The following is a 13,048-nucleotide window of genomic DNA, read 5'->3' as shown; positions in this document are numbered from 1 at the left end:
GTTGTGTCATTGGGTGCTAAGAAAAAGTGTAAAAGTGAATTATCCCTTTTCTTGAATATTGGAGGACCAAAAAAATAAGGTGTATTGCATCTTTTTTTTTTTTTCCTCAGCATGTCTATTTTTTTTTTCATTTTTATTGAGATTGTTCAGATACCATACAATTATCCAAAGATCCAAAGGGTACAATCCCTTGCCCCTGGGTACCCTCATACAGCTGTGCATCCATCACACTTAATTTTTGTTCAATTTTTAGAAACTTTTCATTACTCCAGACAAGAAATAAAGTGAAAGATGAAAAAAGAAAAAAAGAAAAGGAAACTCTAAACCTCCCCTATCCCTAACCAACCCCCCTCAATTGTTGACTCCTAGTATTGATATAGTACGTTTGTTACTGTTTATGAAAAAATGTTGAAATACTACTAACTGTAGTATATAGTTTGTAATAGGTATATAGTTCGTCCCTATATGCCCCTCTATTATTAACTTCTAATTGTATTGTCATACATTTGTTCTGGTTCATGAAGTGATTTCTAGTATTTGTACAGTTGATCATGGACATTGCCCACCATAGGATTCAGTTTTATACATTTCCATCTTTTGACCTCCAGCTTTTCTTCTGGTGACATATATGACTCTGAGCTTCCCCTTTCCACCTCATTCACACACCATTCGGTGCTGTTAGTTATTCTCACATCTTGCTACCAACACCCCTGTTCATTTCCAAACATTGAAGTTCATCTTAATTGAACATTCTGCTCATACTAAGCAAGAGCATCTACATTTCTTCCACAAGGCAGGAGGGAGAGTCAAAGAAGGTAGAGAGGCAAAAGAAAGAGGGAACAAAAAAAATGACAGCTAGGAAGCAGCAAAAGGAAAAATAACCTTAAATCAAAGTAGAATAAAGAATCAGCCAATACCACCAATGTCAAGTGTCTAACATGCCTCCCCTATCCCCCCCTCTTATCTGCATTTACCTTGGTATATCACCTTTGTTACATTAAAGGAAGCATAATACAATGATTCTATTAGTTACAGTCTCTAGTTTGTGCTGATTGCATCCCTCCCCCAATGCCTCCCCATTTTTAACACCTTGCAAGGTTGACATTTGCTTGTTCTCCCTTATAAAAGAACGTATTTGTACATTTTATCACAATTGTTGAATACTCTAGATTTCACCAAGTTACACAGTCCCAGTCGTTATCTTTCCTCCTTTCTTGTGGTGTCTCACATGCTCCCCATCTTTCTCTCTCAACCGTATTCATAGTTACCTTTGTTCAGTGTACTTACATTGTTGTGCTACCATCTCCCAAAATTGTGTTCCAAACCACACACTCCTGTCTTCTATCACCCTGTGGTGCTCCCTTTAGTATTTCCTGTAGGGCGGGTGTCTTGTTCACAAAGTCTCTCATTGTCTGTTTGTCAGAAAATATTTTGAGCTCTCCCTCATATTTGAAGGACAGCTTTGCTGGATACAGGATTCTTGGTTGGTGGTTTTTCTCTTTCAGTATCTTAAATATATCACACCACTTCCTTCTTGCCTCCATGGTTTCTGCTGAGAGATCCTCACATAGTCTTATTAAGCTTCCTTTGTATGTAATGGATCGCTTTTCTCTTGCTGCTTTCAGGATTCTCTCTTTGTCTTTGACATTTGATAATCTGATTATTAAGTGTCTTGGCGTAGGCCTGTTCATATCTCTTCTGTCTGGAGTACGCTGTGCTTCTTGGATCTGTAATTTTATGTCTTTCATAAGAGATGGGAAATTTTCATTAATTATTTCCTCTAGTATTGCTTCTGCCCCCTTTCCCTTCTCTTCTCCTTCTGAGACACCAGTGATACGTACATTATTGTACTTTGTTTCATCCTTGAGTTCCCGGAGACGTTGCTCATATTTTTTCATTCTTTTCTCCATCTGCTCCTTTGCCTGTAGGCTTTGAGGTGTTTTGTTCTCCAGTTCCTGAGTGTTTTCTTCTGCCTCTTGAGATCTGCTGTTGTATGTTTCCATTGTGTCTTTCATCTCTTGTGTTGTGCCTTTCATTTCCATATATTCTTCTAGTTGTTTTTTTGAACTTTTGATTTCTGCTGTATACATGTCCAGTGCTTCCTTTACAGCCTCTATCTCTTTTGCAATGTCTTCTCTAAACTTTTTGAACTGATTTAGCATTAGTTGTTTAAATTCCTGTATCTCAGTTGAAGTGTACGTTTGTTCCTTTGACTGGGCCATAACTCTGTTTTTCTTAGTGTAGGTTGTAATTTTCTGTTGTCTAGGCATGGTTTCCTTGGTTATCCAAATCAGGTTTTCCCAGACTGAACAGGCTCAGGTCCCAGAGGGAAGAAATATTCAGTATCTGGTTTCCCTGAGGGTGTGTCTTAGAAAATTGCTCCACCCTTTGATGCCTCAGGTCACTGTGCTTTTCTGCCCAGCAGGTGATGCCTGTTAGCCTATAATTCTTGACTGGTGTGAGGAGGTATGGCCGTGTTCCTCCAGGCTCTGGGGTCTGGTTCTGAATGGAAAGGGCCCCACCCCTTTCCTCCTAGAGAAGACAGAGCCCCCAGGTGGAGGTCATTAGCATTTCAATGGTCTCTCTCTCTGCTTGTGCTGTCTCCACCCTTCCCAGAGTCACAGCCCTGGAAACTGAAAATGACTGGGGCTTTCTCCACTGAGCCAAAAAAGAAACAGATAGTCCCCTTCAGACCCAGTCCAAGGCGACCCTCCGGCTCTCCCAGGTCAGTCGTCACCCAAAGCCTCTGTCTGTTTTTTGGGGCTGCGTACCTGTAGTGAGCAGTTCACACTCGCTACTTAAAACCCCAGTTGGAGCTCAGCTGAGCTGTATTCGCTTGCTGGGAGAGAGCTTCTCTGTGGTGCCACAAGGCTTTGCAGCTCGGGCTATGGGGGAGGGGGTCTCACGACCTGGTTCCACAGGTTTTGCTTACAGATTTTATGCTGTGTTCTCGGGCATTCCTCCCAATTCAGGTTGGTGTATGATGAGTGGATGGTCTCGTTTGTCCTCCCGCAGTTATTCTGGATTATTTACTAGTTGTTTCTGGTTTTTTGTAGTTGTTCCAGGGGGACTACTTAGCTTCCACTCCTCTCTATGCCGCCATCTTGCCCGAGTCCTCAGCATGTCTCCAGTCAGGTCCCTAGGCTGACGCCCTCTACTCTCCAGCCTCGCCTCTCCAGCACTCCACATCCTCACTCCCCATACACCTCCAATCCGGACTCCAAAGCGCAAAGGCTGAAACAAGAAGAGCTGACGCGCTGAAAGGGGTGTATTGCATCTTAGCAGTGATTTTTATCCAATCTTGTTTTCAAAAACCCTATGTCTCTCAGAGCCCTAAAAGCCATCAAGTAAATTTCCAGTAAAGCATAACATATGCAAATAAAACAAAATCACTTCCATAGTGATGATACTCCAACCATATGGATATTAGTCATAGAAAACTAGAGGTTTTATGATATTTTTTAAAGTGGTTTTTTTTTTTTTTTTGGTCTAGGTAGTCCATACTTAAATATCAACCATTTTCCTTTTTTGCTTCTTCCTCTAAAATTTATATGTATGCAGTACATTTAATTGAGAAACGTGTTTTTTATTCCACTGTATTTTCTTTTTATTTTGTTAATTATGGTTTATATTTTCAATCTTTTCAATCATTGAATGTACAAAATAAAGTTACAATGCTGGTCTTGTAAAAAAAAAAAAAAAAAAAAAAGGAGGGACAATCATAGGTAAACATTCCCATTGCCATAAGGAGAAACTGAAAGGAAAACAGGGTTTAAGGGACAAAAACAATTCCTAAAACCTGCAGGGAAATCTCCATTAGATTTCAAAGCCTGAGAATCATTAACAGAACGACATTATATCCTTGGGGCTTGAGAGAGTGGCTTTCCCACACTTCCCAAAGGCTTACCCGGCAGTCTTTTTCTCTCCAAATGCTGTGGTGAGTGCTTCAACATATCCACACATTGGGGAGACCACCTTATTGGCCCCACCCTCCTCAAATATTGGGGCAGCACCCAGATTCCCTTCCATCTCCGGGGCACATTCTCAACCCTTTCAGAACAGTGGGGTGGCAGCCAGGCTCTCCCCAGTCCCCTGGAAATGTGCTCCACCCTCTTTGAAGCCTGAGGTGGCAACACCTTTCCTGAGCATGGAGGTGGAATGCCCACCCTTGACCTCCAGGGCAAACTCACCCTTTCCACGAGTGTGGGCCGCTCCACTCTTCCAGCCTGAGGCCTCCTGACTCCAGACCTCAACCTCCATGGCTCTGTCTTTGAAGAAATTTTCCTTCAATTTGTTCCTTGTCTGTCTCCTCCAGTCCTGACCAGCAGCAGCTCTGTCTGTAAAGGGCTTGCAAGATTCTGTTGGCTTCGCATGAAGCACACAGGGGTGAAAGCTGTCAGACAATAGGACTTTCCACAGATCCTTTCTGCTTAATTCCTTCTCCAATCTTGGCTTGTACTGAAACGGCGGCTGGGTTCCATGTTTGGTTATACTCTCATGTTGGGCTGTAGCTTCTGGGGTTTCACACCCTGAAAGCCCAGAGTTTTTCAGGCCATCAATTTCTGGTTTCTTTGAAACCAAGAGTTCATTTCTCAGCTTATCTCTGTCCTCTAGCATTTTACTATAAGCTGCGAGTAAAAGCCAGGCACTTCTGTATTTTGCTTGGAGATCTATCTCATCAGCTAAATGTTCCAGGTCATCGCTTTCAAATTCTGCCTTCCATCCAATACCAGCACTCAATTTTGCCAAATTCTCTGCCACTTTAAAACAAGGATTGCCTTCCTTCCAGTTTGCAACAACACATTCATCATTTCTGTTCAAGTCCTCATCAGAAGTATCTTTAGAGTCCATATTTCCACAAACAGTCTCTTCGAAGCAGTTTAGGTCTTTTCTATCAAGCTCCTCACAATTCTTCCAGAATCTTCCCCTTATCCATTTAAAAAGCCATTCCTACATGTTTGATATTTGCAAACTCAACAGCACTCCACTTCTCTGGTACCAAAATCTGTTCTAGTTTGCTAATGCTGCCGGAATGCAAAACACCAGAAATGGATTGGCTTTTATAAAAGGGGGTTTATTTGGTTGCAAAGTTACAATCTTAAGGCCATAAAGTGTCCATCAACAAAGGGTTCCTTCACTGAAGGATGGCCAATGGTGTCTGGAAAACCTCTGTTACCCAGGAAGGCACCTGGCTGGCTTCTGATCCAAAGTTCTGGTTTCAAAATGGCTTTCTCCCAGGACATTCCTCTCTAGGCTGCAGTTCCCAAAAAACGTCACTCTTAGATGCTCTTGGGGCGTTTGTCCTCTCTTAGCTTCTCCGGAGCAAGAGTCTGCTTTCAACGGCCATCTTCAAACTGCCTCTCAGATATAGAACCAAGGAGGAGGGCACATGACCATGATTCCTCAGTCAAATGAATGTATCTCCACAGCTGCACCTCCCAGCATGTCTGGCTTGTGATGTAGCTCAAATCAGAAGACCAAAAGCCACTAACTTCAGCAATATCTTTAACCCACCCCTCTTCCCCATTGCCCAGCCAGAGACTCAATTTCTTCATCTATAAAAAGAGGTAAACCAACTCAGAGTTTCTGGGAGAATTACATGAAATAGCATGAAGCCCAGTGCTCGGCACATTGTTGGTGCTCAGTAAATATTACTTGAGAATGAATCTTTATGCAAAGATACATAGCATAAAAGGTAAAGAGAGATCTATATTTTGAGCTGTGCTTTCCCCAGCAACTAGTCCTGAGCCTGGGACAGAACAGGTCCTTTAGAAAATGCTTGCTTTAACAGAATATAAAAATATATATATAGATTTTTTTTACTTCATTACTCAACATCATCAGATTGCATTCTGCAAAACAGAATTTGCTAGATAAACTAAAGTTTATCTCTTCAGATGCCAATATTTTGTCCACCATTTTCAGTGAAAAAATATTTCTAGACATTATAAAAGACCCTGACCTCTTGTATGGAGAATCCTAAGCAATATTTAAATTTTCATGAAGACTCAAGGTCTATATTAAGCTGTAATGCACAGCAGAAGTGTGTTTGGCTCTGAAGTTTTTCTGTCTCCATTGTCTCTGTCTTGCGGTGAGTGCTCCTTTTGCTCTGAGGTCAATACCTTTGACTCTTGCCACCCACGCAACTCTCATGAGACCAATGGGCCTACATCCCTGCTTACCTACCTGCCGGCTTACCTCCCTGCTTCTCTCCTTTCTTTCTGCCTGCCCATCTATTCCTGTGTCTGCCACATAGTCCGTAGTCATTCAAATATTCATCTGATAAAGGCCTTAGGTTTAGGTTGCTGCCAAATTTTCACATTTATAAATTCTGCTGAAATTAACATAAACTTCTGTATTTTAGGTACTTTATTAGAAGTGTGACTAGATAAAAGATTAGGACTTTTATTTACTATCTTTTACAATGCAAAACCTTGGAGAGAAAAATTTTAGGTGAAGTAATATGTTCTCTTTTTTTTCAGTTAAGATAGTTGTAAACACTTTTCATTTTTAAAAATAGGTTTATTTTACAATAGTTTTAGCTTTACAGAAACTTTGAAAGAATATTAAGAGAGTTCCTGTCCACCCCACACCCAGTTGCCTCTACTGTTAACATTAAAGTGGTACATTTGTCACAACTAAAGACGCAATATTGATATGTTATTATTAATTGAAGTCATACTTTATTTGGATTTCCTTAGTTTTTATTAATGACCTTTTTCTGTTACAGGATCCTATCCAGGATACTACATGATTCTTGTGGGAGCCCAGGGCCCAGGGCCTTCCCCAAATGCCTTGAAGACTGCACACAGCAGTTTGCTTGACCTAGTACAGTTAACATTTGACCTACTCTCCTCAGGTGCTAAATGTAATCCATAACTACCTCCTCCTCAGGGGTTAAATGTAACATCGGCCCTCAGGTGCTAAATGTAACCTGTAACTATCTCCTCCCTGAAACTCCCTGAGATACTGTTATCTACAAGATAATCTATCATCCTCCCCTCCTCTATGTTGATTACAATCAGTTCCTCCCTATTGTAAGTCCCCCACTCCACCTTATACTCTCATACCCATTGGAATGTTGAGCCCTTATAACCAGCTTGTTCAGCCCCCTGCAAAGTGCGGAGTATTGTCACGTTGAGTTCTGAACCCGCCACCATCCAGAGAAGCTCCTGAATCCATTCAGAGAAGCTCCTGATTTCAGGGCAACGTGACTTGATCTCCCACCCTGTAGGTAAGCCCCATAATAAAAGCTCATGTCTCAGAATGTGTCTGGTACTTTCTTTAGTCCTTTGGCTACAAAAGCCCTCTTGGGCCATGACAATTCTTTAGGCTGCTCTTGGCTGTGACAGTTTCTCAGATTTTCCTTGTTTTTGATGACCTTGATGGTTTTGAGGAGTACGGGTCAGGAATTTTGTAAACACCCTTTGATTGGGGTTTGTCTAATGTTTTCCACATGGTCAAACTGGGCATAGTGAGTTTTGGGGAGGAAGATCACAGAGGTAAAGTGCCATTGTCAACCCATCATATTAAGGGTAGATCCGATCACCATGACTTATCACTGTTAACGTTAACCTTGGTTACCTGGCTGAAGGAGCATCTGTCAGGTTTCTCCACTGTAAAGTTACCCCCCTCCCTTTTTCCATACTGTATTTTTTGGAAGAAAGTTAGTATGCACAGCCCACACTTAAGAGGTAGGGAGTTATGTTCCACCTTCTTGAAGGCAGTGTCTACAAAAATTATTTGGAATTCTTCTATACAAGAGATTTGTCTATTATTTATTTATTCAATCATTTCTTTATATTAGTATGGATTCATGGATTTTTATTTTATACTTAGGGTTATAATCCTATGCGACATTATTGTACAACTCTAACAGTGAAACCTATTGTAAATGATGGATTATAGTTAATAGCACAATTATAAAAACATTCTTTCATGAATTGTAACAAATGTACCACACTAATGCAAGGTGTTAATAATAGGATGGTGTATGGGAACTCCGTATTTTATGCAGAATTTTTCTGTAAATCTACAACTTCTTTAGTTAAAAAAAAAGGTAAAGGAGACAAGACATACCCACAAATGCTACATTATTTTGTTACTCAAATTGTTCCAGCTTTAGCTGTTGGGAGTTCTTTCATTTGGTTCCTGTGTCCCTTTGACATACTCAAATTATTCTTATTTTTGTTTTTTGAGCACTTCCTTTTTTTCTGGTACTACAAGATGCTGCAGGCTTGTCTTGCATATTTCCTGCCTCAGTCCTGGAATCAGCCATTTCTCTAAGGAGCCCCAATGCCTTTTATTGGAGAATAGTATTAGAAACCATGATATGGGCACTGGATGTCATTATTTTTTAAGTCAGATTTTTTATTGAACTATAACATACATTCAGATAAGGGCACAAACCATAAGAGTATAGTGTATTGAAACTTAAGAGAGAAAAATTTAAGGTAAATTATCCAGGCATCAGGAATTATAGTCATTAACTGATATATTAAATCTAAAGCCTCATACAACCCCTCCTATATCTTTAAAACAAAATTACCAAGCCAGAGTGGCTACATCTGACAAGAAGAGAAGAGGGAGGGAGAAGCTTCAGTAGTCTTTCAACAGATTTCCTCTATCCATCCATCTAGTCATTTGCTTATTAAGGGCTAATTACGCATAGGGCAGTGAACAAAGCAAAGTTCCTTCCTTCCTGGAACTTACATTCTAATTGGAGAGGAAGATTACAAACTTGACACAAAATAACATACAAATATAAAACATAATATCAGGCAATAATAATTCTATGAGGAAAATTAAGAACAACAGGGTATTATTTTAGACGAGGTGACCAGCTTCTGTGCTGAGATGACATTTAAATGAGATTTGACTGAACAGAGGTTGTGAGCCGCATTCCAGGAGAGCTATGCAGGGAGAACACCGTGAAGAAGGAGGTAGGGAAGGAAGCTTGTGCTTACCGAGTCCTTACTGTGTACCAGGCACTGTGTGATACAGCTTCCATACCTCACCTTATCCAATCCTCACAGTGCCATGCTTCAGAAAGGTTAGTAAATTAGCCCAGGCCACCCACTGAGCAAATGGAAGAATCAAGACTTGAAGTCTCATCTGTCTGACTCCAAGCCCCCGCTCTTGCCTCCACAACCCTGCAGTCCCCTGAGAGGTTTACTTGCCATTGGTTTGTGCTTGAGACCTGGAAAGGCCAGCTGGATCAGGCCTCTTTGGTTCAGGCATCGGTCCAGGGTGATCCTTTCCCAGGCCCAGCATGTCCAAGTATCCACGATTCACAGATGGTCCCAATTGCTTATCAGTCAGAGGCCTGAGCAGCAGGCTGTTCCTCAGCCCTGCTGGGCTGTCCTCAGTGGGTCTGAGCCAGCTGGGCACAGAGGCTCTTTGTCTCAGAATGTTTCTTCAGCCAAGTTTTCATGGTCAAGTCTGAGAGTGGGCAGAATTAACATTCACACACACACATCTTGTGACTCCTGCATCATTCAGTCTCTCATCTGAATTCCAGTTTGTTTCTGCCTGATTTCGTACATTTACAATGGGCACTGCTGTCACCGTCAATCCCCCCTTCATACCTATTTGTATCAGTAATATAATAATTATCCAATTCAATCAACCAACATTCCTGCATGTCTTATTATGCCAGGCTCTGTGCAAGACCTGGGATTCCAAAAGCTCATGTCCCTGAGGCCACTAGTTTTATTACTTGCTGACCACCTGACACATAACATCTTGCATAATTTGTCTAAGATCAGTGTATCCCTCATGGAGGCAGGAGACCTGGGTTCAACTCACATCTCTGCCACTGACTCACTGTGTGACTTTTGGAAAACCATCTCTCCTCTCTGGACCTCAGTTTCTCCATCTTTGCCATGGAAGGGTTTGACTCTAAAGGCCTGGCACACCTTCTAGACACTGGCATATCCCCTGATCTCTGTGGCCTGCAATAGTTTGAGAGCAGCAGGAAGAAAGGAGTTTTCCTCACTTCTGTAATCTCAAACTCAAACACATCCCTCCATGACCATGGCTTCCCATCCTCCAATTCTCACGCTCTCTTACTTGAAGTACATCTGTTCTTTGACCCCATCTATTTCTTCTCAGTCTACTGGCTTCTTCCTGCCTAGCTTTCATACTCCTTACTTCCTCCAACCTCTTCCTTCTTTCCTCAAACTATTAATTGAGCACTTTCTATGTGACAGGAACTGTACCAAGTGCAGGCATTGTGAAGTTGAAAAAATGTGGATCCCTTGCCTTGCTCACTCCACTCTACTCTCTTGTTGATTTGCCTTTCTGCAAACCTCACTTTGTCATTCAAATCTTTCACCTTCACTTTGCATCCAAATTTCCTACTTACTTTCTACTCTACTCCCCACCCTAGCCAGGATTCTCCACAATGTAACCCACACCTGTAGCATTCACTTCTTAAGCGCTCATCTATCCTTCTACCCACTGTGGTTAGGCTTTCACCTCCACCATTCCACAGAGGCATCAAATGATTTCCTAACTATAAAATGCAATGAACAATTTCCAGACTGCCTGACTAGACCTCCCTATAGCTTTTGACACTAGCTGTATAACCTTGAGAAAGCAACTCAACCTCTAAACCTCAGTGTCCCCATAACTAAAAAAGAGATAACAGCATCTTCATGATAGAATTGTTGAGAAATTCAATAAAATGATTGTGCCAGTTTGAATATATTGTGTCCCCCAAATGCCATTATCTTTGATGTACTCTTGTGTGGCCAGACCTTATCAATTTTGATTAGATTTCTTTGAGTGTTTCTTTGGAGATGTGGCCCACCCAGCTGTGGGTGATGACTCTGATTGGATATTTCCGTGGAGGCATGGCCCCACCCATTTAGGGTGGGCCTTGATCAGTGGAGCCATATAAATGAGCTGACAAGCAGAAGGAACTCAGTGCATCTGTGAGTGATGTTTTGAAGAGAAGCTACAGCTAAGAGGGGCACTGAAGAAAGCACAGGAGCTACAAATGACAGACAGTTTGAAGACGGCTGTTGAAAGCAGACTCTTGCTCTGGAGAAGCTGAGAGAGGACAAATACCCCAAGTGCAACTAAGAGTGACATTTTTGAGGAACTGCAGCCTAGAGAGGAATGTCTTGGGAGGAAGCCATTTTGAAACCAGAACTTTGGAGCAGACAGAAGCCATGTGCCTTCCCAGCTAACAGAGGTTTTCCAGACACCATTGGCCATCCTCCAGTGAAGGTGCCCGATTGCCGATGTGTTACCTTGGACACTTTATGGCCTTAAGACTGTAATTGTGTAACCAAATAAACCCCCTTTTTTATAAAAGTCAATCCATCTCTGGTGTTTTGCATTCTGGCAGCATTAGCAAACTAGAACAATGATGTTTAAAGAAAAATATTCCCTGGTACACAATAGGCATTCTACAAAGATTAAATCCCAACTCAGTTCTGAACTTGGTTTCCCAGGTGCCTGACAACCAGGAAGGGTTTGTCTTTGGCTAGTATGAACATTACAATCTCTGAAAAGGTTATTCCTCAGGGAAAATCATTCACTTGTTCAACAAAAAAAATATTGCTTCTTCTAGGCACTGTTCTAGGTGCTGTGACAAAAATTAACAAGACAGAGAGGGACTGTGTTCTCAGGAAGCTAATCTAAAGGTAGGGAGAGAGAAGCAATACATAAATTTGTAGACAAGAAAATTATCATATAGTGAGAAATACTGTAAAAGAATTAAGCATGCAAACGTTCATAAAAGAACTTTTTGAGGTAATAGGAATATTCATATCTTAATAGTCATGGTGATACAGGTGTACACACTTCTAAAAATATAATAAATGGTACAAGTTAAATGGGTGCATTCTATTTTATGTAAATTATAGCTCAATAAATCTAATTTTAAAAAAATTAAATCACATAAAGGGATTTGACTATATATGGAGGAGTAATTTTAAATAGGGTAAACAAGAAAGGCTGCTCTAAGAAGGAGATTTTTAAACAGAAATCTGAATGATGAGAAGTGGCGAACCATGGGAGGAGCTAAGAGAAGAATATTTCAGGCAGAAGTCATGGCAAGTGCAAAAGCCCTGAAATGGAATTCATCCTGGAATGTTGGAGAAACAGCAAGAAAGCCAATGTGACTGACATGTAATGAACAATCAGGAGAGAAGATTGGAGAGATAGGCAGGGGGCTAGATCACAGAGATTCTTCTGGGTCACTGTAAATAAGTTTGGATTTTATATTAAGTTTAATAACAGGAAGGCACTGTATAAGAATGATACAATATAGACCTTTCAAAAGGATCATTCTGGAATTTTTGAGAGATGAGACTAAGGGGAAGCAAAAACAGAAGTGAAGAGGCCATTCAGAAGGCTACCGCAATAGTCCAGGCAAAAGATGATAGTGACTTGGCCTATGAGTTGCAATATGGAAGAGAAAAAATAACCATATTCAGAATATATTTTGAAGGCAGAGTCAATTGGACATGCAGGTGGATTAGGTGTGAGAGAAGAAGAAAATGAAAGAATCAAAGACATCTGTGCCGGTTTGAATGTGTTATGACCCCCAGAAAAAGCCATATTCTTTGATGCAATCTTGTGGGACAGACATATTAGTGGGGATTAAGTTGGAACGTTTGGATTAGGTTGTTTGCGTGGAAATGTTCCCCACCCAACTGTAGGTGATAACTCTGATGAGATATTTCCATGGAGGTGCGGCCCCACCCATTCAGGGTGGGCCTTAATCAGTGGTGCCATATAAATGCACTGACAAACAGAAGGAACTCAGTGCAGCTGAGGGTGACATTTTGAAGAGGAGCTACAGCCAAGAGGGACACTTGGAAGAAAGCACAGGAGCTGCAGATGAGAGACAGTTTGAAGACGGCCGTTGAAATCAGCCTCTTGCTCCAGAGAATCTAAGGGAGGACAAATACTCCAAGTGCAACTAAGAGTGACATTTTTGAGGAACTGCAGCCCAGAGAGGAACATCCTGGGAGAAAGCTGTTTTGAAATCAGAACTTTGGAGCAGATGCCAGCCACATGCCTTCCCAGCTAA

General features: G+C 41.3%; 1 protein-coding gene across 2 annotated transcripts in view; it reads right to left on the bottom strand.

Annotated features, from left to right (window-relative positions):
* The window catches only part of LOC119519197 (calreticulin-like), a 43,747-nt gene extending 34,464 nt beyond the window's left edge, over positions 1–9,283 (bottom strand). For both annotated transcript variants that reach the window (XM_037816730.1, XM_037816740.1), the window contains exon 1: positions 9,180–9,283. In XM_037816730.1, the coding sequence (XP_037672658.1) occupies positions 9,180–9,273 (94 nt within the window). In that variant the 5' untranslated portion in view covers positions 9,274–9,283. The remainder of the gene's footprint in view (positions 1–9,179) is intronic.
* Positions 9,284–13,048: the final 3,765 nt, after the last annotated feature.

This window comes from Choloepus didactylus, chromosome 2 (assembly GCF_015220235.1).
Source record: "Choloepus didactylus isolate mChoDid1 chromosome 2, mChoDid1.pri, whole genome shotgun sequence".
NCBI classification, from domain to species: domain Eukaryota; kingdom Metazoa; phylum Chordata; class Mammalia; order Pilosa; family Megalonychidae; genus Choloepus; species Choloepus didactylus.
Note: the sequence above shows the minus strand (reverse complement) of the source record. Positions and strands in the feature narration are given on the sequence as shown.